The 25290-nt window shown below is 47.0% G+C and overlaps 1 protein-coding gene and 1 pseudogene across 30 annotated transcripts in view; one reads left to right on the top strand and one right to left on the bottom strand.

Moving 5' to 3' along the window:
- The first annotated feature begins 1492 nt into the window (after positions 1-1492).
- LOC118634063 lies at positions 1493-14555 on the top strand (annotated as a pseudogene).
- A 2237-nt stretch (positions 14556-16792) lies between these two features.
- Positions 16793-25290, bottom strand: part of USP32 (ubiquitin specific peptidase 32) — a 160951-nt gene continuing 152453 nt past the window's right edge. For 23 of the 30 annotated variants that reach the window (XM_036267903.1, XM_036267915.1, XM_036267908.1 and 20 more), the window contains 6 exons: positions 22941-23229; positions 21167-21597; positions 20598-20690; positions 19970-20124; positions 18567-18611; positions 16793-16931 (listed from right to left, as the gene is read on the bottom strand). In XM_036267903.1, the coding sequence (XP_036123796.1) occupies positions 16808-16931; positions 18567-18611; positions 19970-20124; positions 20598-20690; positions 21167-21597; positions 22941-23229 (1137 nt within the window). In that variant the 3' untranslated portion in view covers positions 16793-16807. Of the gene's footprint in view, positions 16932-17719; positions 17742-18189; positions 18612-19031; positions 20125-20597; positions 20691-21166; positions 21598-22940; positions 23230-25290 lie in introns of those variants that run through there. The other 7 variants (XM_036267923.1, XM_036267917.1, XM_036267922.1 and 4 more) reach the window with 5 other exon arrangements.

Here is a 25290-nt window from a genome sequence, read left to right as displayed (position 1 = left end):
TCCTGGCTTGATGATGACTGAAATATATATTTTTAAAGAAACCTTTCTCAGGTCTGTTTTCAGTTCCCATAATTACCTGCCCTGTTCCACGGTGGGGACCTTAAGGCCTGGAGATTTTTTGGAACAGGGACCACATGTTACCTGCACCTCCCTTGAGAACTCCCTGTCTGCACCCCATGTGGAGCCCTCACACAGTGGCAGGACAGAGGCCGGGCGGAGGCCACGCCAGGTGCGGCAGAGCCCACGGGCCCTGGCCAGCGCCCCCTCCTCTGCTCTGGGTGGAGAGGGCGGGCTGTGTGTGGCTACGCCTGGGCCAGGTGGGCCACGAGCTCATTTGTGTGCAGAAGTACTTCTTGAGCGTCTGTGTTCTAGGCCCTGGGGATATGGCGGGGAATGAGACAGACGAAAATGCCTGCCCTTCTGGAGTTCACAGGAATAAAACACAATTGTCTGATGTCTCAGAAGGCAGTAAGTGCTGTGGAGAAAGTTCCTTCACGAAGGGAAGGTGGGAAGGCCACATGGGGAAGGGACATCTGGAAGACTGAAGGGGTCAGGGGGAGCCAGCCAGTGTTCAGGCTGGCGGGGGGGCGGGAAAGAGGAGAGAGGGGAGGAAGAAGGGCAGGGGAGAGGCTGTGTGAGGTCTTGAAGTAGGATCTTGTGGGGATGCTGGTTTTGAACATGAGAGACCGGGGGGGGGGGGCACCGGGGTCTCTGCTTTGTGGCCAGGGGCTGCAGGGGAGGCGTGGGGGAAGCGTCAGGGGCCACTGCCGTGGTCCTGGAGCTGATGGGTCAGCAATGGATGTGACATTCACAGTGAATCCCCGAGTCCCTGGCCCTGGCACATGCGAGTTTCAGTGAAGCCCCCCATCACCACTCCCCCGCCCCTCGGGTGTATCTCTGCTTATCTTTCCCTCTGAGGCCCACGAGGGAGTGAGGCTAGGAGGGGGTGGGTAGTAAGGGGTTGGAAAACCAAGGGAGAAGGAAATAAGGGCCCCACTGGTGGGTCCCAAGCCTGGCCGGGCCCCAGGCTCTCAGATCTTATCATTCAGGGCGGGGCTGGATTTTGGAGGAACGTGAGCGTGAGATGCAGAAGAAGGGGACAAGAAGGGGCCTTGCTGGGTGAAGAGGCGCCCCCAAGGGCCAGGGCCGGGAGGTGTGGGGACCACAGCTCTAACAGGCTCCGCTGTCTGGAGGTGGTGAGCTTCCCACAGGGAGATGTGTGAGCACACCGGGACCCCATTACCCAGTGTGAGAAGCACTGGCTGGCTGGAGTCTTGGGAGGGGAGCTGGTTGGGAGAGGTGACCTCTAAGCTTTCTCTCACCTGACCACCCCCAACTACATCTGGGAAGAGGGAGAAAGGGCTGCTCCCCCTTCATACGAGCTTCCCCTCCCCTTTCCCCTTCGTGACCAAGAATAAGCACCCGCCTCCTTTTACTGATGACCACACAGCTGTGGGTGGCTGGCAGGCAGGAGATCGGTATTGCTGTCACCATGGCAACAGCAGGCAGCCTGTGTCAGCAGGGGGTATGTGGACACCCAGCCTGTTCTCTTTGGTTCCCACGGCAGCCTGCAGGGGATTTATGATCTAAGTTGCACCCACCCCCCAGCTCAGGGCTCTCAGAAGTCCGGACCTCCCTCCCATCCACACCCCCACCTGGCATCCCCGACCCTGCCCTCAAGGCAACATTCGGTGAATAACATGGCAGCAGAACCAGGAAGTTCCAGCTCTCTGCAAGAGACTAGGGGAGCCTTGGCCTCTCCAACCCCAGGCAGAAGGCACACCACCCTCCCCCATTCCCCTGACCCCACAATCATAAACAATAATAAACCTGGCCAGTGGGGGCCAGAATGGGCACAGCTCGTCCAGGACCCAGGGCTCAGGCCTCTTCCCAGCATTCCCCCTGCCCTCCTGGAGGCTGGAGAAGGCGCTGTCAGCTCCCCACTCAAAGCAAGGTCACTCCTGGCCAGTCACCCCAGGGGTGGGCAGCCGACCCCCTGGAACTGGCCCCTGCACCCTGGAGGGTAAGGCTGATGGGCAGTCCCTCTGGCTGTGTATGTTTTTGAGTAAAGTCACTCCCTCTGTGCCGCCCCAACACCCTCAGCAGACCCCTCTGGCTCCTGACGCAGTCTCTCCAAGATGATGGGGGCCAGGGGCTCCTTACTCAGAAAGAGGGCACAGCCCACCCCCGTCATTTCTCTGCAGCTCCTGGCTCCCATGGCAGCTTTCGCCTTTGGAAGCTATCCGAGGGAGACGGGTCTGAACTAGGGGCAGGGTGGGGTCCGCAGTGCCCTGTCCCGCCCTGTCTCCGCTGGCTGCTCCGTGTCCCTGGGGGTGCAGTTCTCCAGCTCGTTTAGATTTGTTATCCGGGTGGGAGCCAGGGCCTAAAAAATACTCCTCGTGTGTTTAGATGATTCTTGGAAAATAAAATAAACTTCCCCATCTTGGCTCTTGATTTGCACACTTGCTGGCCCTGCTTCCTGTGGCTCTGATCTGACAAGTGCTAGGGGCGGGGTGAGGGGCAGGGTCATGGGTGCTGGTGCGTGCACATACACACATACCTGTAAATCTGCTGTGCCACTAAACTGCAGGGGGCACCCATACAGAGACCACACTGTGACCGGTACCGTGTGGCGTGAGCCTGAAGCGCCGTGCTTTGCGTGGGTTACGGTGGGCAGAGCAGGGACGCTGCTGGCCTTGCAGGCGGGAGGCCTGGCTTCCCTGCAGAATGGGCTAAACTTGGCTTCTACATCTGACTGGACCTAGCTGTCCCTTGTCTCCTGCTCGTGACCTTGGGAGGAGGGCCAGGCCTATCCCCAGGGGTGGGGCGCTGCTCCTGCACCTTGCATGACACACTTCAAGCAGGCTGTGTTTGTTTATCTGAGAAGGGACAAAGGCATTATCTCCTCTAGAGACCAAGGACTTGTCCCAGGCGCCTGCCCGGGGAGGGGCTTCCTTTGGAGGAGAGCTACAGGACAGACAAGTCACAAGCCAGTTCCTTCCTCAGAGCCCTAGCCCCGCTAAGACTGGACACGTAGAGGCTCTTTAGATTCCACGTGCTGGCTGCTGCAAGGCCAGGGAGGACAGGAAAAGGGATGGGGGACAGGGAAGGGATCTGGGTACATTTTGGAACAGGATTTAAGTCTTTGAACAAACACTATTATTCCCAATCTGTGCCCTTCCTCCAAGATTCCTGACCGAAGGGCAGACACAGGGCACAGTGGTACCGGTTCTGCGACGTACAGGCTGTGAGAGGCTCTGGAATCGTGGGCCCCTCCAAGACCCACGCTGACCTGGGTCTGAGTCCCCTGCCATTGCTGACTAGCTGTCAGGCCCTTTGGTAATTTAATTCACCCAAGCCCGTTTCTTCATCTGGAAAGTGGGGACGATGACAGCGTTTACCTCGTAATGTTTCTGTGAAGATGAAACAGGTCGCCTGGCCAGGGGGATGTACTCAATGGTTTGCAGTTATCGGTGTGATTCTTCTCGTTAGAGCACTGAAGGGTAGGTGGGCCCTACAGACTGGGAGGAACTGGCCGCTTCCAGGGGTGGCAGGGAACAGGGTGGAGGTGGCATTCCCAGGAGTGGTACCCTGGGTCGCCTCTGTGGTAAGCGCAGGCTCGTGGTGGGGAGGCAGCCCTCCTGGTGGAGCCCAGCTCTCTTCTCAGAACTTCCCCCCAGCACTCGACCCCTCCATGCATAGAACAGTCCACTGAGGCAGGCCTCCCAGAGGGAGCCAAGGGGCCAGCTGAGGACCAGGCTGCTGGGCGGGTGGGGGTCAGGGTTAGAGTCAGGCTGAGACTACCAGGGCCCCTTCTGCATTCCTGCAGTGGGGACTGTTTGGGCTGGGGACCAGTTGCCCTTTCCCCTTTCCTCCAGCCCTTCCCCGCTCTCCGATGTGTCCCTCTCCATCACCGGCTCTGCCCCTGGCTGTCTGCCAGAGGACCTGTCCTGCCTGGGTTCACTGCACATGGTCTGCGCCCACCTAGGGCTAGCAGATACGTTTCCGTTTCAGATAAGCAAGATTTCCCCCTCCAAAATATGTTTTTATTAATCTGAGAGGGGGGAAGGGACACGGAGAGAGAGAAACATCTATGTGAGGAACATGGATCGGTTGCCTCGCACACACCCGACTGGGAACGTAACCTCGACCTTCGGGTGCACAGGACGCCGCCTAGCCAGTTGAACTGCACCCCCCTAGGCTCAACAACACGTTTTCAGTGTGTAAGTATACCCCCCCGAATTGCATGGCACTTATACTAAAACATAGTCGTTTATCTGAAATTAAAATCTAACGGGGTGTCCTGTATTAGTATTTACAGCGGTGCCTCGGTTCTCAAACTCAGTTCGTTCCAGAAGTCTGTCCGATGCCCTGGCCGGGTTGCTCAGCGGTCAGGGCGTCAGCCTGCGGGCCACAGAAGTCTGTCCGATGCCCTGGCCGGTGCTCAGCGGTCAGGGCGTCAGCCTGCGGGCCACAGAAGTCTGTCCGAGAAGCCCTTTGTTCGAAAACCGAATCATCTTTTCCCGTTAGAAATCATGTAAATGGAATTAATCCGTTCTAGACCCTCCAATGATTCTGTTTTGACCTTTCTTATATACAGTACACGTCTAATGTACTGTTTAATCTGTAAATGAACAATTTAAAAACAAAAAGAACGTAAAAGGTGAGTGAAACTGTAACAAAAAGGAGATGGAATGTACCGTCAGCCGCGGCTCTCCTTCCGCGTGTCTCTCAGGAGGTCACGCAGCAACTTATCACCAGCCAACTGCTCTTTCCGTTTATCCAGATCAACACTTTTTTTACTTCTTCAATTGCCCCTGGCCATTGTGTTGTGAGCACTTTCACACCCTTAGCAACATCAGCACTCTTTTGTTGTTAGTTCTCACCTGAGGATATTTTCCCATTGATCCTTAGATAGAGTGGAAGGGAGGAAGGGGGAGAGAGACAAGCATCGAGGAGAGAGACACATTGGTTTCCTCCTGCACGACCCCCACTGGGGATCAAGCCCACAATGCAGGCACAGGCCCTGCCTGACTGGAGTCAAACCCGTGACCCTTCAGTCTGCGGGCCGCCGCTCTAACCGCTGAGCCGGCCAAACCGGCCAGGGCACCATCAGCACTCTTGATGGCCTCTTTCTGTTCTAAAATTATGCTAAGTGTCAGTTTCACCATGCCATACTCAGTGGCCAGATCAGACACACAAATATCTCTATCATAATTGGCAGTTATTTCTTTTTTAAGCTCTATCGTTGTTTTCACAACTTTCCTTTTCACTTTGCTGCTATCACTACCCTTCTTAGGGTCCATGGCGACTTACTGTGCCTATTTAATAATAATAAGCAGCAACAACAACAACAAAACCACTAAAGGATTCATAGCACAGTTTCCTGAGATGTTAACAATGTGAGGTTTAGCGGCAACTGACTCACTGGCTCTCTCTCTGTTTGTCGCCTGAGAGATGTGACTGATCATACAGGTATCAGCATGAAAGGGTTGTAGAATTAAGAACCGAAGTTTTATTTGACAACAGAGACATTTTTTTTCATAAACAACTTGGTTGAGAACCAAATTGTTCACAATGGAGACTTTCAAGAACCAAGGTTTGACTATACTAAGGCTGGTGACCCTACCCCATCCCACCTCCTTCAGGGAGACCGAGAGAGAAGGGTGGACAAAAACAGGGTTAACACTGCCGCCGCCACATCCTCCTCCTGGCCATCTCCCTCTGCCTCCAGCTGGCCACATCTTCCAGGAACTGACAGTAAACAGGTTCATGGGTTTTTCCCTCCCGGGATGGGTGATTCCTGCGGGGATGGCAGCCAGCACGCCTCAGAGAGGGTGTTGGAGGAGGCCCTCTGCTTGTAGATTTCCTACAGTTTTCCAACAACTTGGGAGAAGCCATCACCAAGGAAATCTTTATTCCTGCTCCCTGGGTCTCTGACACCTGCCTCACTGAGCTGGAGGGGCCAGAGCTACTGTCCTCCAGCCCAGCTCCTACCCATCATCCCAGCCCCCCTTGTGGAAGGGGACCCTCAGACAGCACCTGCTGCTGCCCCAGGTGGAGTGAGAAAGCTCCTGATGCCAGGGTCTTATTTGCAAACTGAGGAGAGACTGGATAGGTGCAGGACCCCCCCTCCCCCGCACCCCAGGGGTGGAGTGCCTGTCCACGTCACAGCCCGGAGTGCAGGAGGAGCGGGATCCAGGTGCCATCAAGCAGCTGAGTACTCTGAGATCAGATCCTCTTCCTTCCATTCCTTTCACCCCACGTGATCTCCCTGATCTGTTTTACTATCTTTGGTTACCATGGTTCACATACCTACTCTGTTATGTTCCGTATACCCATTATTTCATTTAATTTGACAGCAACCTTGAGAACGTGAGCTCCCAGGACATGTTCTGGTGGACACTGTGGTGCAGAGTTCAGAGCTCCCTTTAAGAAAGTCTTGCCCTAGCTGTCAGAGCGCAGATGCCTTCACTCAAGGTCACGCCCCTTTCTGCAGAGCCCCCAGCCAGTGACCAATCTGTGTGGGACTCCCAAGGGCCATTCCAGCTTCAGAGCTCTCTGCAGGGCCGGTGGAGGTTAGCGCAGGACCTGCATGGCAGTTCACTTCTCCCCTTCTCAGGTTTGCCTTCCCAGGTGTCGGCCCCAGGTCCCAGAGGCATTCCTTAATAGACGTCCTGCAGGCTAAACTCTGGCAGCTTCCTGCGGAAGTCAGCCTGCAGGCGGGCACATCGGTGCCCGGACAGCAGAGCAGGTAGTAGGCGCTCAGTCAACACCGGGCTGGAAGCACTGCCAGTCCCGATGCTCCACAAATACCAGTATAATGGTAGCGGCTAATATTTACTCGGGTAGAACTATTTGACATGCCTCCTATCTCAATCCTGAGAACAAGCCTCTGAGATGGGCATTTCTCTTTACTCCATATTCAATGAGAAAATGAAATACAGAGGATCCAAGGCTACCGGGTGGTAGGATTTGGACCTGGACAATTTGATAGTCAAGCCCACCCTCTGATCATCACCATCCTCTGTCATTTTTCTGAAGGAAACGGAGGCTTAGAAAGACAAAGGAGCGTGCTCCTTGCCAGTCAGTGTGGCCTCAGAACCCCGCAGCCCTGCCGCTTCTGTTGAACAGAGAGCTGCTGCTCAAGGTGCTTGTAGGGCGTCCTCACTCACAGGGAGTTGGGATGGAAATCATCAAGCCACTCAGAGATCCTGGGGACACATCCTTGTGGCTCTTCTCATGAGGTCCACACACCATCCAAATCCCAGCTTCGGGTGACTCCTGTGAAGCCTTCTGCAGCCTCCGCTCCCCTCTCCGTCCCCACCAAGCCCCCGGGGGAGGACTGGAAGTTCGCATCCGGAGTCATCAAAGTGTGGAAGTGCCAGGCCAGGACTGGCCACACAAAGGGGCAGGTGGAGCAAATGTTTGTAGGATGAATGCATAAAAGGAAAAAGGATAGCAGAGCACGGAATTAGGCTGGAACTAAATATTTACTCTGTCCATTGGGCAGTCCTGCCGGACAAGCCTGGTTTTCTGAGTTCTGTTTACGCTGGCCTTCCATCGCTGACTGACACAATCAATCTGGTGGTGTTCGTGGGAACAGCTGTTTCCACATGTGGGCCTGGATATGAAGGTGCTCGATCCTCGGCTTCTGCTGTTCCCCAGCATCATGCGGCCTCCTCAGAGAGCCTGCTTCCCAAGCCTGCGGCCTGGCCTGGCGACAATCTCCACGAGGCCACAGGTCTCACTCTGGTTGAAGCCGTGGGTTCGTGTCCAGCCATGGCAGGAGCTGCTTGGAGCCGGGCAGGACAGACTTGCCTCCTGGGAGACTCGTTTCTTAAGGGAAAGGGGTCAGGTGTGACATGCTGGCTGCAAGGGAAGCTTCAGAGTCATAGGGGAAGAGGGACTAGGAGTTCGTGTGGTGCGAGTCAGTCAGCCTCTGGGGTTCAGTGGGGTCAGAGGGAAGTGGAAGTGGCATCTGAAAACAGAAGGAGCCATTTCACCCGAACACTCCTCTGGGACACTCTAGTGGAGTCTGGGGACCAGGGCGCGACTCCAGCCCTGGTGCCCCGTCTGCAAGGGAACACCTGGGAGGCAGTGGCCGTGTTGCATGAGGGGCACCCAGAAAAGTGGGTGGCCGTGCCCAGCAGACATCCCGTGGGAACTAAAGGACTCATTTAAAGCCCATCTGAGATGCCCCCCGGAGGCTGCCATCAACATGCAGAGGGAGAGTGGGGTTTGCCGGGGAAGAGAAGATCCCAGGAGACCTGCCTCATCACAATGAGTGACCTTCGCTGGGCCTGGGGCCGGAGCGGCACAGCTGGCCGGAAGCCGGCTCCGTGCTGTGTGGAATTCGGCGATGGTTTAAGTTCAGGGAGCCGGGAGAGGCCGGCCTGTGCGCGAAGATAAGGAAAGGGTTTCCTCAGCCAACTATCAGTGCAAACAGGATCACAGATGGTACGTTCCATCCAAGTCTGCTAGGTATAGTGCTCATTGTCAACACAAGACTCATTCAAACCTGTGCAAACTTTTGTGAGTTTATTGGAGCCAGAACCGTCGACAACCAGGAAGCAAAACCTCAACGGATTGAGATAATGCTCCAGAGTAATGGAAGTTTTGTACCTTATTGTATACATTACAATAAAAAGAGGAGACATTACAATCAAAGAGGTTACATGAGCCTGGACACTCGGTAGATTGAAAGGTCTGGTTAAATCCCAGTCAGGGCACATGCCCGGGTTTTGGGCTCAATCCCCAGTAGGGGGTTTGCAGGAGACAGCTGATGGATGTTTCTCTCTCACATCGATGTTTCTATCTCTCTCGCTAAATAAATAAAAACATATTTTAAAAAAATAAAGAGGTTACATGAAATCCATTGGTGATAGATTAGGGATGCAGGAGAAAGCAAAGTGGAGAAAACCCTGGGATTGGATAAAAAGTAAAATGATAGACACATACTTCTTTTACGGGGGTGGGTACAAGATAGTTAACAGTCAGCAAGGAACATGATAACAACAACAACAATGAGGGGATGTGTGGTCTCTACCCTGGGGGGTCTGGGAAAAGGGAAGTTACCCCAACATTCCAAAGGTTTGTTATCATAGATGCAAAAAGACAACAAGCTCAATTAAGGTGAAAGTTGACCTTTGTCAGGAAAGATACCAGCCTAGGGCATGACTAACCAGCATAAACTGCTTGGAGTTAAACAATTTTAATTTCAGATTATTCTTTGTGGTTATCTTAGGTCTCTAAGTTTGAAAGGCTACCACCAAGGCCTCCCCTGAGCTTGTCAGGTTCAGTGTGTGGCTCCTTTTTGTCCACATATGTTGCCACCTCTGGCAGGGTATCACCCAGGCAGTGGAACAGGACTTTGACTTCGGTATTTCTTTCCAAATCAGTTATGTACTTTAGATTTTCCTTCAAGTCAATACTGGTTATGTCCCCAGAATCCATATGAGGCATGTTTTTTCTCTCTCTCCTTTCTCTTTCTCTTTTTGACATGTATCAGTTTTGCATCGACGCCTAGCATTTCCATCATCATCAAAAAGGAGAGATGAGCAAACCAAAGTTGGGTTCCCAAAGCCTGGGGGGAGACCATGGGCTGCTTCTTTGCGTCTGAGCACAGCCGGCAAGGAATGGAAGGCAGCTGGGCGTCTGCCTGCTGCGTGGTGGCCTGTCGGGACGGCCAGATGGACATATGCTATTTGGTTTAGAGCCCGGGTTTATGGGCGCAAACACCTGGGTATTAACAGTCAGACTCAATTGTTCTCCCTCCCTTTCCAGGAAAGGCAGGAAGGGAAAGGCCCGTGGGGAGCAAGGAAATCTCGTGGCTGCTGTGACTGGTGATTGCCTTCCCAAGAACAGCTCATTACATCCTTGTCTTTCCCATCCTGCCTCTGGAACTATCACATCCCCGATAAGACACTATAAAAAAAAAAAAAAGGAAAGAGAAAGGGAAAAAAGATACTGTCAGACACTTCAAAGTCCATTTTGGAGCTAGAAGCCTTGACCTGGCCCAGAATCCTTTATTTCGCCCTCCCTAGTCCACTACCCCTTCTACACTTCCCTTCCTACCTCAGTCCCGCTCCTAAGGTCCCTGGGCCACCAGAAGTGAAGAGAACAAGCCTAGGACGTCGGTCTCCGCGAAGTCACTGCTTGGCTATTTGCTCCCGGAGTTTTTCATCTTCCACGGAGAGGGCACGGGGGCTGCTTTCAGGACCCCCGCCTTCTCTCCTTATGTAACAATACTCTGTATTTGCGTGTGATAAGTTGTGAAAGGGTTTCACGTTCACTTTCTCATTCAGGGCTTATAAGGGAGTCAGGGTCACCATGACTCATTCTTTGTCAAAGGCAGGTCACTGATGCTCACAGTGATAGATTTGCTAGACAGGAGTTGCTAAGTTGTGAATTACAGACTCTAAATCAGGGGGAAGAAGGGATGGTATAGAAGCAGGCTTGGTTTGAATCCAACTTGTATCTGTGTGATACTTTGGGCAAGAGACTTCATCTTACTAAGTCTCAGTTTCCTCATTCTCCCCCCCACCCCAATTTTGTTCAGATAGAGTGGGAGGGAGAGAGAGGAAGAGAAACATTGATGTGAAAGGGACACACCAAGTGGCTGCCTCCCGCATGACCCCAACCAGGGCCAGGGACGAATTGAAACTGAGATACGTGCCCTTGACCAAGACTCACTGGTCCATGGGCCTACGCTCTAACTGCTGAGCCAAACCAGCCAGGGATGACAATGCATTCTCAGAACTGGGGTGAGCAGTACATATCAATGGAAAATGCATTGCATGGATCTGGCAAGTAGAGGTCCAGTCAGTGACTAAATGCCCTCTTCAAGTTTCCTTTCAGCTCCAAGAACAGGACTAACCTTTACTTCACACAGTAGGCACTATGGATGAAAAGAGGGCACTATAATAATGACTAAAAGTAACCTCATAGGGTGATCTGATCATAAATTCCTGAGTGAGTCATGGTGAAGAGTTACACCCCAGACCTATAACTTTTTAAATTTATTTTTTATTCATTTTCCAGACCTATAACTTTTTTAAGAAAATATTTTTTCTTTATTGATTTTAGAGAGAGAGGAAGAGAGAGAGATGGAAACATCAATGAGGGAGAACATTGATTGGCCGCCTCCTGCATGCCCCCCACCGGAGAATTGGCCCACAACCTAGCCATGTGCCCTGACCAGGAATCGAACCAGCAGCCTCTTGGTCAGTGGGTTGAAGCTCAATCACTGAGCCACACCAGCTGGGCAACCTTTTTTTTTAAAGATTTTTTAATAATTAAAAAAAAATTTTTTTTTCTTTATTGATTTTAGAGAGAAGAAGGGAGAGGGAAAGAGATGGAAACATTGATGAGAGAGAACATTGACTGGCCACCTCCTGCACGCCCCCCACTGGGGATCGGGCCCACAACCTGGGCATGTGCCCTGACCGGGAATCGAACCGGCAACCTCTTGGTGCATGGGTCGATGCTCAACCACTGAGCCACACCAGCCGGACTAATTAATTTTTAGAAAGAGGAAGATGGGGGCAAGGGAAGAGAGCGAGAGAATGAGAGAGAGAGAGAAACATTGACGTGAGAGCGAAACATCAATCAGGTGCTTCATGCACGCTCTCGACTGGGAATCAAGGCCACAACCCAGGCATGTGCCCTGACTGGGACACGAAATGGCAACTTTTTGGTGCACTAGATGACGCCCAACCAACTGAGCAAGCCACATGGGCCAGGGCTGGTATTGCATGTTTTAAAAATTCTTGTGGCCCTGGCCAGTTTGCTCAGTGGTTAGAGCATTAGCCCTCGGACCAGAGGGTCACGAGTTCATTTCCTGGCCAAGGGCAGGTACCTGGGTTGCAGGTTCAATCCCCAGCCATGGTTGGAGTCATGTGGGAGGCAGCCAATTGATATGTCTCTCTCACATTCATGTTTCTCTCTCCCTCACTTCTTTTCACTCTATCTGAAAAATCAATGGAAAAATATCCTTGGGTAAGGATCAACAAAAACAAAACAAAACAAAAAAATATTCAATACCTGACTACTTAGTCAGGGGCATTGACTTCTTTTCCCTTAGCTTGTCAAATAAAAAAATAACAAGAGCCACCACAACAATAATCATCCAGTGTGAATGAATAAAAATTAGCCCTGGTTGGTTTTGCTCAGTGGTTAGAGCGTTGGCCCGCAGACCAGAGAGTCTCAGGTTCGGTTCCGGCTAAGGGCATGTACCTCGGTTGCAGTTTGTCCCTGGCCCTGGTCATGTGGGTGGCAACCACTCAATGTGTCTCTCTCTCATCGATGTTTCTCTCTCTCTCTTCCTCCCTCTTTCCCTCCCGCTCTATCTCAAGATAAATGCAAAAATGTCCTTGAGTGAGGATAAAAAAATATATATACCTTTTTTTTGTCAGATCAGCAAAAAATGGGTATTTTTGGTGTGCTGCAGAATTTTAGTAATAAGTGTATGTGTACCATGAAATGAGAAAGGTTGGAATCACTGCTGCAGTCCAATCCCCACCTTGCTTTCACCCACCTTCATGTCATCTTCCTTACATTCCCTCAATTCCAGATGCATAAAAAAAAACAGCTAACAGTTATTCTCTGAAGCATTTTTTTCTCAGTCTGTTGAGGTCTTGCTTCCAGGCATCCTCTGTTTGGCTCAAATAAACTCTGATAAACTCATAAAACTTTTCTTATGGGGACAGTTCAATAAATGTTCGATGTAAGAGTGATAAACTGCCTCTCCATTTCCCTTATCTCCCAAAGCGAAAGGATGTTTATTAGAGCTCCAAGCCCCAGGGAGCTCGGCAAACACGGAGTAGCAGCAGTGCCTTTCTCCGGCTGGCTCAACAAAAGGCCACAGGCCCTGGGCTGACTCCCCATCGATGTCCAGCCACAGGTGCTCCAGGTCTTGCCTGTCCTCTGCTGGGAGGGAGGTTGACTGGCCTAACCCTAGTTGGCTGGCTTTTCCTCCCTACCCAGATGTGCCAAGAGTAACAAAGCGGGTTCAGAAAGGTTCACTCTGCTGTCACCATGGTTTCCAGCAGACCAAGGAGAATCTGTCGCTGGGAAGGGCCATCTGGGAGTGCTTGGGGCGCAGCAGAGCCCTCACAGGCTGGTCAAGCAGCCCCTCCCCCTCCCCTACTCTTAGGAGTCCGTCCTTCAGGTAAAATGCCGCTGGAAGGAAGGATCCAGTCCCAATGTTGTTTTAAAATAAAAGCTGACCTAATGCAATCCCTTCATTATTCAGGGAGGAAACTGAGGTACACAGGAGACAAGTGACTTGCTCAAGGTCATACAATTCTGCAAGGAGTAGAGCAAACACTGCAGACTATATTTCTAGTCCATTGCTTTCTGCGGTGTCATGACTGCCCTGAAATTGGGGCTATAGCAGCCTCTGACGACTGTGGGCATCTCCTGACCCTTTCTGGGATACTCCTTGCTCATCCCCAATTTGGAAGTCCCCTTCTTCCTACCAGATCCATAATCCCAGTGGGCACCAGGACTGAGCCATGAACAGTAGAGCATCCCGCTGTGAAGTGAAGAAGGAAGCGCACCCACCCACCCACCCACCCCTCCCTGCGGCTCCCAAGGCCTTGGAAACCTTCACCAGCCTCTCCTTTCTGGGCCCTCCTCGCCTCTGCTCTCGGCCACATTCACCTTTGACTAGGCTCCCTCTCTGGCATGCTTTCTCCCTTTCCAAGGTCCGTCTAGTTGTTCTCCCACCTCCTGCCTGATTCATTTTTTGTTTTTCCTTCACTTACTTGATCTTCTTGGGCCCTTTAAGTCTGGTATTCATCTGTGTTTCTCTTGGGCTTGTGGTAAGGTACAAAGTTCATTACCAAGAGGAATTTCAGCAAAAGTGGAGTGTGTGTATGAAAAAAAGAAAGGTAAATTTCAGCAAACAAAAATTTGTTTATAATAAAATGGTCTTAAATAGATTAGTGTGTACTTATGTAAACCATAGGAAAATGTTTCACAACCATACCAAAGTACTTGGCAATGTGAAACACTTATAACAGATCTGACCTTCAAAAGCCTTCACACCGTGGTTTCTGCCTGCTTGTTGTCTTCTAGTATGTTCCGTGTGCACCTTCAATGCAGCTCAAACAGGCCTACACAGCCTCTGCAAGGCACCTGGCCTGCTCACTTGTCTGTCTAGACTGCTAGAGTGTTCTGCATGCTTCTGATGGCAAAATCCTGATCCTCCTCCATGGTGCTGCTCACTTCCCTTCCCATTTGGTTTTCCCTAAGTACTTTGTCAACAGCCTACTGTCTAATGTCCTCAGTTAGCACTTCATCAGAGACAATTATATCTAGGGAGCTTTGGTTAATTACTATAACTCCTCCTTACATATGTGCATATGCTTATCATCTTTCCTTAATTACACTGGAAGTAATAATTCATTCTCTGGAGCAGTGGTTTCCATAAATGCAAACTGGCTGCCAAAGATCTCCCCTGAGGAAATTACTAAAATGCAGATTCTTAGACTGCATGAGACGATAAGCTCATAAATCTAGGTGTAGCTAGGCATAGAACACAGGTGTAATATAATGATGGGGGGACTCTGGAATCAACACATTTACAAGCACATTTTATGATACTGATGAATTGCCAGGTTGGGAACTGCTGCTCCAAGAGAATCGAGCACAAAGCTCTGTACCTATAATGTGCTCACATGTTAGCTGTGTGCTTCTGGACTGATAATGAACTTGATCATAACAGTATTGTTATATTATACCTGTTGTTTCCCTAAGTGAGGAATACTATTGACTACCTACTGGTGTCAGGCTCTGTGGCTATTCACATTTATTATCTATCCCTTATAACCTGTTGAAATACAGTGGTATTTTCATTGGCATAAGAAGTCTGAGTCTAAGGAACTTGTTTTAGGTAATAGCAGAGCTAGAATTCTGACCTCTGACTTAATGAACTCAAAGTCCATGACCTTTCTACTCACCAGAGGGCATAAATTGGTGGCTCGTATCTACCATGCAGAGAGATTTCATTTGGACAGTACAATATTTAACCTTTACTGCCAACATTTCTAAATTGGTTTTTTAAAAATCCTCACCTGAAGATACTTTTTTCATTTATTTTCAGATAGAGTGGAAGGAGTGGGGGTAGGGAGAGAGAGAAAGATGGAAGTGAGAGAGACACATTGACTGGCTGCCTCCCACATGACCCAACCTGGGCTGGGACGAACTGCAACCAAGGTACATGCCCCTGACTGGAATTGAACCCACGACTTGTTGGTCCATGGGCTGATGCTCTAACCGCTGAACCAAACCGGCCAGGGCGAAATTGAGTATTTCGTATTAATATCTGGATTTCTAGCACTGGCCGGTTTGGCTCAGCGGTTAGAGTGTCAGCCTGCGGTCCACAGAGACCCGGGTTCGGTTCCCGCTAAGGGCATATACCTTGGCTGCAGTTTGTTCCGGCCCTGGTTGGGTCGTGTGGGTGGCAGCCACTCGATGTGTCCCTTTCACATCGATGTTCCTCTCTCTTCCTCTCTCTCCTTCCCGCTCTATCTGAGTAAAAAATGGAAAAATGTCTTCGGGTGAGGATAAAAAAAAAAAAAAATCTGGATTTCTAGCTTCTGTTAAGGGACAAGAAAAGATTTGGTAACACAGGTCCACACTCTTGTATGGAAACAATTAAGTGGAGCTTTCAGATGGATGTGGGCCCTAGAACCCACCATAGTCCCCTCTAGTCTCCATTCTCATCCATGGCTGGACCTGCTTCTCTTACACTGTCCCCATAGGTCTGTTTGCAGTGCTTGCACTCTTATTTACGATCTTGCTTCCATTGTTTAGGAGTTTGGTAAACCTACAGACAGCCTCTTTTTTTTTTATCCTCACCCAAGGACATTTTTCCTTTTTGTAAATTTATTTTTATTTTTTTTATTCAGACAGAGCAGGAGGGAGAGGAAGAGAGAGAAACATCAACGTGAAAGGGACACATCGAGTGGCCGCCACCTGCACAACCCAGCCAGGGCCGGGGACAAACTGCAACCGAAGTACATGCCCTTAGTGGGAACTGAACCTGGGTCTCTCTGGACCGCAGGCTGACGCTCTAACTGCTGAGCAAAACCGGCCAGGGCCAGACAGCCTCTTTTATTGTTCTGTCTTGGGTCTCTGATCCTAGAGGTGTGTGCATTTTTAACTTTGTGATTTCAATACTAAGGAACCAGATGGTACAACAAGGAAAACTGGGATCTTTGTTCCTTAAGCTATACATTCTGGCTGTGGCCTAGTAAAAAAAAAGTCTATATTTCATCTTTAAAAGAGTTGGGGAAGCCCTGGCCCATTTGGCTGAGCGATAGAGTGTCAGCTCTCAGACCAATGAGTCCTGGGTTTGATTCCAGCCAAGGGCACGTACCTAGGTTGTGGTTCGTCCCTAGCCCTGTTTAGGGTCATGCAGGAGGCAACCAGTCAATGTGTCCCTCTGACATTGATGTTTCTCTCTCCCTCTCTCTCTACCTACAGATAAGTAGAAAAATATCCTAGGTTGAGGATAAAAAAGAAAAAAAAAAAAGAGTTGGGGAAAATGTGGCAATTCAACTACTTGCTCTAATTCAATGGGATCTGCCATTAAGAATCCCACAGTGAGCAATGCCACCATGTGGTGGAGATTCCATGTAGAATTGTGACCCTCAGCCAGAGAGGCTGGGAGACAGAGGGCTGCTCTCAATTTACAGGGTCATTCAGAAACAAAAACAAAAACAAAAACAAAAACAAAAACAAAAACAAAACAAAATGCTTACCCCTCTCCATAAGCTGGTCCTTTTCAAGGTTGCCTTTAAAAAGCTAGAGACACAGGCTGGCAATTTAGAAGCTGTGCTTTCTGATGACTTTTTGGATCCTTTTTCTGTTTGTTCATTTCCTTAAACAAGCTACAATTGCTGCTGATTGAACGTTTCATTCTATACATTTTTTAAACATATGTTTTTATTGATTTTTTAGAGAGAAAGGGAGAGAGAGAAACATCAATGTGAGGAAGAAACATTGATCAGCTGCCTCCCGCACCACCCCCTATGGGGGAATCAAGCCCCCAACATGGGCCTGTGCCCTGACTAGTTGGCTAACTGGGCCCGCTCAGTCCACTGAGCCACACCAGCCAGGCTCATGCTATACATTTTTAATGTGTATTTCTGTTTTAGGAGAAAGTGAGCAGAGTTATTAAAGTCTTTTAGCATCAGTATAGCAGCAGAGTAAAACAATCTCTTTGCAAAACAGATTGAATCTCATGGGGATAGGATTTTACAATTCATTGAGCACTTACCAAGAAACTGTGCCAGGCATTTATATACTTTGTTTACTTAATATAAGCCTGAGAGATGGGTATTCTAATTTTAAATGTTAACAAACAGGGACCGAGGGTGAAGGACTAAACCTTTGACCCTTCTCAACACTGCTGAATGCCCCTTTGGAGACCTTCCAGAGAGACAGACCCTCAGAAATCCAGAATCACTTTAAGACATTACACAAATGAGAGGTCTTACTCTTCTTCACCTTATCTCTTAATGTGCATGAAAGCTAATATAAGACCTCTCTCATCAATTCTCAGTTCATCACCTGCTCTCTACCCTTATCCCCTACCCCCTTCAATGCCTTCCAAATAATTTTCTAACAGGAAGGTGAGCCAAGTTTAAATTAATTTACCTGGTCAGTGCAGGTATTTTGTTCTACATCCAACACAGTTTCCATTCTTTCAGAGATGGAGCATCTACTCTCTAAGTCAGGTAGGTATTGTTCAAGCACGGGAATTAAAACAGGATTAGAGAGAAAGGCTGAAGAACTGGACTTTTTTGGTGTTTAATTGTATAGAGGAAAAACAACACAAAGATGCATCCACAGTATTTAATTTGTTTGGATAATAGTTACAGATAAACGGATACACTCCATATACAATTACCAATACTTTTTTTATACAGTTCATATTTCAGTACATCAACACTCTATTATTTACACTATTATTTATGTACATTAACATATTTCTAAAGTCAGTGCATTGTCAACAAGTTTTATACAGTAATTTACAAGGTGAATGGAGTTAATAGTTAATTTAATAAATTTTCTCCTAGTCATGAATTAAAAAAATTAATTACAACCAATATAACAAACATAGATCAAACAACATTAGTAGATTGTGCTACCTGTTTAAATAAAATATCTGTAAGGAAATTACTTAAAATCTTCCATTTTTTTCATGGGACTTGTTCAGGTAGAAATGGACAGATTTTATATACTGAAAATCATGAAAGTATAAAGTCAGCATTTTGTCTGACTTCATCACATTATAGCATTTAGGCCAGTCCTTCCTACTTCAGTTATAGTCTTCTGACAGGGTTTCAACTTAGGAAAGCATTTAGATAACCTTTCCAAGTGCTATGAGAACTGGAGAGCAACTGGCCTCAGATATCAGAACACAAATGCTGAATTACACTGGTACCTCGTATCTATGAGGAAGAAAGGGAAATGGAATCTGATAATTAATGAGAACCAACTTCCAGGTCCAGATGCATACAAAAAGAATAAAAAAAAAGTGAAATATTTACCTTGAATATATATTTTCATAACAACTCAAGAAAAAGAAACGCTGCCTGAAATAAATAACATTTATATTTTTGTTCCAGTCTTGAATTATCAGAGAAAAAATAAAGTGAGCAAAGAAACATAACTTTTGATGACTACTACTACTGTGAAATTTAAAAAAGACAAACACCAAAAAAAATTAAATAAAATAATTGGACATGCAAACAAATCAAAACAAAACAAAACAAAACAGAAGTATACTTTTAAAACCACCAATTTCATTAAAAATACACACTATCAGTGTTTGGGATGTGTTTTGTTTTTAAACTGAATATGATGGGGGAAAATACCCCATTCAAGTTAATTATAGCCCTTATAGCCATCAAATATGAGCAAGTTTTGAAAAGTTCATTTGTATGTACTCTCTCCTTTTTTAAAGTGCAAAACAAAGAAACAGAGAAAAATAACCACTAGTTGTGAAACACCATTTAGCTTTGACGCCCTTTTCCTTCTCAGAAGCTCTTTGTGCAACATGTGCAAGTGAAGATGGTGCAAATATTGGCAACTTCCCTATCACACTCAGCAGCGGGGGTGGAACACATTCTTGAGGACACTTTGAGTATCCTCCAAAGTAAGATGCCTCTATCTGGAAGGCCATTTTAGCTGGATTTCCCAGGATGCTTTTTTTTTCTTTATAGGGTCTCCCAACCAAGGCCCTGGGTAGAAGGCACACAGCCCTTAAGAGACTCTCCCTTTCAGACTGACTACTATATATGGCTCTGCCACCATGACTGGTTGTGTCTCAAACACAAACACAACAAAAACAAAAAGCAAGAAAGATATAAAAAGAGCAGGAAAATACTTTAAAAAATAAATGGAAAAATCTACATCCATGCCATAAGAATCCTTTGCACACCTTCATGATCTTGCTTTCTCCATCTTGTCAATACAATGGAATAAAACTTCAGGAAAAAGGAGGTAGCATATCATGTCGTCCTCAGACAACAGTATAATTTTTTGTTTTACTTTGACTCCAAGGAAATTCTTAGTATTTTGTTATGATTATTGGTAAACTCTATACTCACTACATATTTGTTCACATCTGGACAAGCACAATTTAATTCTTATTTGGTCCCAGGTGGCTGGTGCCAAACCCTTTTGTTTACAGGCTAATGGTGAACTCTGCCTGAAATTCTCTTCCAGAGAACTTGTGTGAGATACTTCCAAACAAAATTATCACTACTGTTATGTTAACTGCTATTTTAATTAGGGTGTTTATTTTGTGCTTCAGGGTCACAGGATAAAATAACTACATTTAGTTTGCCTTTCAGCGACGCTTTTGCCAAATGTTAGCTACAGGGAGTCATCTCCCTCACCACCAGCCTGTCTAGCAGCCAGAGTGGTAGCTTACTGTAACACACAGTACTTTTTGTAATCAGACTCAAAGTCTTCATCCATGCTGCTTGTGTCTGCCATCTTTTTGCCATCAATCTTTGGCAGAAATTGTGCATAGTCTATCCCCTGCTGCTCATAGAAAAGAATGTAGGCAGAGTCGGTGTCAATTTCATCAGGGTGAAGTTCCTGAAGGGACAAGAAATACCTTTAATAAAAAAGCCATCACTCTGCTGGCTCTTAATCCGTGCCACGAAAGGGAGGACCAACCCTCTTCAATTACTAAACCTGTTTGCTTCCAATTAGCTTAATATTTTGGCTGTCTCATACCTGCCCCCCAAAATAAGCCCCATTATTTTCAGTGTTTGTTTTAGGAGAAATATTCTGACACATTTAAAAGAATGACCCCAAAACCCCCATCAAATTCTAATAGCTCAAAAGATAAGAAGTTTTTCTCATTAACCAATACTTTCCCCTTACTACTCATATTTTCATTCTCTCCTCTCCATTTCAGTTTTGTTCCTTTAATACTAAAGGCATCTACATACTGCTTCTAACAAAAATATCTACTCCTACATAGGAGAAAGTCCATTATTTCAAAAAATACCCCCTAGAATTGTTGACATTTCTGTTTCTTTTATTCAAAGATTGGGGATATCTACCTTACAGCTGCTGTCATTGTAACAGTACCACTTGCTGTTTGGGTTTTTGGCATAAGTGACGTAATGGCCCCCGCCCAGAATTCCTGAATGGCACTGTAAGAGAGAAGAAAGTGAAGGTATGTTAGTTAACAGTACTCTGGCCAGCAGACACAATTAGGATCTGATCAGGAAAACACTAATCACTTACTTAGGTGATTAAGAACGAAAAATTTGGAATCAGTTAACCCTCCCCCCCCCCCCAAAAAAAACTAACTAAATTCAAAGCTCCAAATCTAAATATTTTGTAGTTGTAATAATTTTTTAGAAAGCAAAAATTCCTTAGGAACACACAAGGGTGAATAACTTGAACGTGTGAGTCCAGCTATAATGATTATGCGACTATCCCCCACATTACTCTGTGAGCGCCTTGGATTTTATCCAGAAGGCCAAGATACCTACTGCTAATTTTGTCTATCACCAAGCCCAATGCCTAGGAAATAAGCAAGCCTTAAAAAATAATGAATGAACAAAGATGAACAAACAGTCCTCTAAAAAATGCAGATCATTCTGAAAACCATACAACCACTTACCGAAATTGCATACAGATTATAAATAGGCTTAACATGAATATCTTCTCTTTGGTCATCGGTGCTGTCTTCTTCACTGTGGTTTTCAAGCTGACCATTGCTGTAGCCATTGCCATTGCCACATGCCTCATGTTCATAAAGAAATCCATTGGCCAAAGCTACTTCGTGGTCCTGAGGGGTGACCAGCTCAGGTTGGCTACCCCCTAGCACGTGCCCTCGGCTCAAGGCATCAGCAAGCTCACAAATTTGCCCTGCCCCATTCTCTTTGCTGGCATCTAAGTTCTCTTTACTACTCGACAGTTTATTTTTGCTGCCGATCTGGGGTAGCCGGAGCCTCCCTTTGCTCCTCCCTAAAGTCCGAGGGCTGCTGTTAGGGCTGCTGTTTTTGCTGGAGGGACAGCTGGCTCCATTTTTTCTTGATGAGGAAGGTGAACCTGTCAAAGGGAGAAGGAAAGAATCATAAAATCTAAATGCCACATGTTAAACCAGCCACCAAATGTTAACTTTGAAGCCACCTTCACAAGTGCCCAAATAAAGGTAAAGGACAGTGAGTCCTGACTGGCTACTTTTCATTTCCTATTATGTAGTCAGTAAGTTACAGTCTTGTCTTCCTCAATGCCAAGCCCTAAAAATGCAGCAATGTCCTGAAAATGTAAATTACCATGTAGGAACTTAGCAAATTGTAGAAAGGTGATTTAGGTCAGATTCAGTTTAAAACAATATGGCCCTAAGGAGTTTTACAAATATATTTTCTTCTGCTTTGTAAAATCAGATAAAATATATACAATCGCTAATTATTAAGCACTTACTATCGCTCTGCATGGTATTGGAAACTTATCTCTACCTCTCATAACAATCCTATAAGGTAGTGGGTCTTCCATTTTTTTGGTCACAGCCCCGCCCACTTCTTTGTATACCCTTAAGAGTTGTTGGTGACCTCTACAACTTTTGTTTTATGGGTTATATCTATTAATATTTACCATATTAGAAATCAAAACTGAGAAATCTAAAAAAATACAATATACAAGGACATATTTCACTGACGATATCATCACATCATGTTGGCTCTGATTTCACTGTACACTTGTGAGAGAATAAGAGTGAAAAGGTAAATGCTGTCTTAGTATTTTCTTTTTTTCAGATAGAGCAGGAGGGAGAGAGGGAAGAAAAGAGAGAGAGAAACATCAATGTGAGAGAGACACATCGAGTGGCTGCCACCCACACGACCCCAACAAGGACCGAGGACAAACTGCAATCGAGGTACATGCCCTTAGCGGGAATCGAACCCAGGACTCTCTGGTCCGCAGGCCAATGCTCTAACTGCTGAGCCAAACTAGCCAGGGCTGTCTTGGTATTTTTATGAAAATAGTTCTGATCTAGGTTCTCAGAAAGGGTCTCAGGGACCCTATAGGGGCTCCTGAACCATACTTTGAGAACCTCTGCCGTAAAGGAACAAGGATGACAACTACTGTTCATGTTTACTATATCAGGCACTATTTAAAGTGCTTCATTCCTGACATATGAAATCCTCACACTCTGTGAACTTAGTATTATCTCCATTTTACAAATAAAAAATAGATTTAGGGAGGCTGTATCTCCTGCTAAAAGTCAGATAGTTCGAATCCAGACAGGTCTGATTCTAGATAAGTTTGTTCTGTCTCATTTGGCTGTTGCTCTAGAGTGGAAGAAAGAGGCAAACATGCAGTCTACAGGGGTTCCAGGAAAGCTCCCCTCAGGGTGCTGTCTGGGCTTCAGAAGGTCCCCTAGGCTTCTTCACCTTTAGGGCTACAGATGATGTTGGCGCTGAGTGAGGATGGGCTCTTGCTCAGGAGCACATCCTCTTCCCCAGCTGAGTTCTGGGCATCCACTTTCTTCACCTCTCCTGCTGGAACCCTGGTCTCACAGAAGTCATCTCCCTGGGGTGTCAGTGGTTTCCGCTGGCAGAGAGCTGGGTCTCTTGGTACCAAAAAAGCACTAGGGTCAAAACTTTCACGAGGAAATTTAACAATTTTCTGTGATTTTATCCATCGACCATTTACAAATTGAAATCGTTTAAGGTGAATAATCTGGAGAGGAAAAGATAGAAAACATTTGAGTTAAAGGGTTCTGAAGATACAAAATTTACATTTAAAAAACCCACAAGTCTAATACATGTGAATGTTCAAGAATATATAACATAACATTTTTTCAAAAATAATATATTATGTAACTGTCATCAGTAGGGGGCCACTGCCCTTTAGCTATGTGGCTAACTAACATGGTAATCTCCCTAATTTCATAGCCTGTGTATATCCAAGATGCTCTTTCTATACTTCTTCAACATCCCTGGAGCCAATATTTGCATGTAATCCTCTGCTTTCTGGATCCATGATCCACACTGACCTCTCCCTCTCTCCAATATCATAGAAGATTCATTCACAAATATTCTCATAGGAGACTCTACTGAATGTTTTGAATAAAAATGGCTTTTTTATTTGTTTGTTTTTGTTAATCCTCACCACTGATTTTTTAGATAGAGTGAAGGGAAGGAGGAAGAGAGAGACAGAGATAGAAACATCAATGTGAGGCCAGCCGGTGTGGCTCACTGGGTGAGCGTCGACCCATGCACCAAGAGGTTGCCAGTTCGATTCCTGGTCAGGGCACATACCCAGGTTATGGGCCAGAACCTCAGTGGAGGGCATGCAGGACGCGGCCAATCAATGTTCTCTCTGATCGATGTTTCTATCTCCCTCTCCTTCTCCTTTCCTCTCTCCCAATACAGAAAAAAAAAAAAAAGAAATATCGATGTGAGAGAGACACATCAATTGGTTGCCTCCCATACAACCTCAACTGTGGCTGGGGATCAGACCTATATCCCAGGTATGTGCCCTTGACCAGGAATCGAACCTAAGACCCTTCGGTCCAAGGGCCGATGCTCTAACTGCTGAGTCAAACTGGCCAGGACTGGAGTTTTTTTTATAGATGAAACTTATCCAATCTCCAATAGGAGGTCTCTCCTTTCTTACCATATCCTTTGATGGCTACCAGGGAACCCTGAAGAGAATAAGAAATCTCCCTACTTTTCTGCTTCTCAACTTCTTTTTAAGCGCAATGAATTCCTCCAGTTTTACACAGTGTTACTATGCTCTCTAATGCAGGCACAGATATTTGGTGGCTACCTCTACCCTAGATGCTTAACAATTTACTGATGTTGTTTTTTAAAATATGATTTTATTGCTTTTTTTTTTAGAGATAGAGAGAGGGAGGGAGAAAGAGATAGAAACATCAATGTGACGCCTGGCCGGTGTGGCTCAGTGGTTGAGCATTGACCCATGAACCAAGAGGTCCCCAGTTTGATTCCCAGTCATGGCACAAGCCCAGGTTGTGGGTCCAATCCCCAGTGGGGGGCATGCAGGAGGTGGCCAATTAATGTTCTCTCTCATCGATGTTTCCATCTCTCTTCCCCTCTCCCTAAAATCAATAAAGAAAAAAAAACAATTGAAACATCAATGTGAGAGAGATATATTGATCGGCTACCTCCTGCATGCCCCCTACTGGGGATGGAGCCTGCAACCTGGGCATGTGTCCTGACCAGGAATCGAACCAGGACTTCTCAGTCCATAGGACGATGCTCAATCCACTGTATCTCAACAAAACATTTACTCATAATTTTTTATTTTTCTTTCTTTATTTTAATCTTCACCTGAGAATATGATTTTATTGATTTTTAGAGAGACAGGAAAGGGGGAGGGGAGAGAGAGAGACATCAATCAGTTGCCTTCCAAACATGCCTCAAACGAGGATCAAAACCGAAACCTAAGTATGTGCCCTGACTGAGACTTGAACCCACAACCTTTTGGTGTACAGGACTATGCTCAACCAACTGAGCCACCCAGCCAGGGCACTCACCATCACATACTTATTTTTTATCCTCACCTGAGGACATTTTTGCATTAATCTTCAGACAGAGCGGGAGGGAGAGAGAGAGGAAGAGAAACATCGAAGTGAGATAGACACATTGACTGGTTGCCACCCACAGGACCCCAACAGGGGCCAGGGCTGGAGCCAAATCGCAACCCAGGTACGTGCCCTTAGCGGAAACCGAACCCGGGACTCTCTGGTCCGTGGGCTGACACTCTAACTGCTCA

The sequence above is a fragment of the Molossus molossus genome, unplaced genomic scaffold (assembly GCF_014108415.1).
Source record: "Molossus molossus isolate mMolMol1 unplaced genomic scaffold, mMolMol1.p scaffold_m16_p_19, whole genome shotgun sequence".
Taxonomy (NCBI): domain Eukaryota; kingdom Metazoa; phylum Chordata; class Mammalia; order Chiroptera; family Molossidae; genus Molossus; species Molossus molossus.
This window is presented reverse-complemented; position numbering and strand designations above follow the sequence as displayed.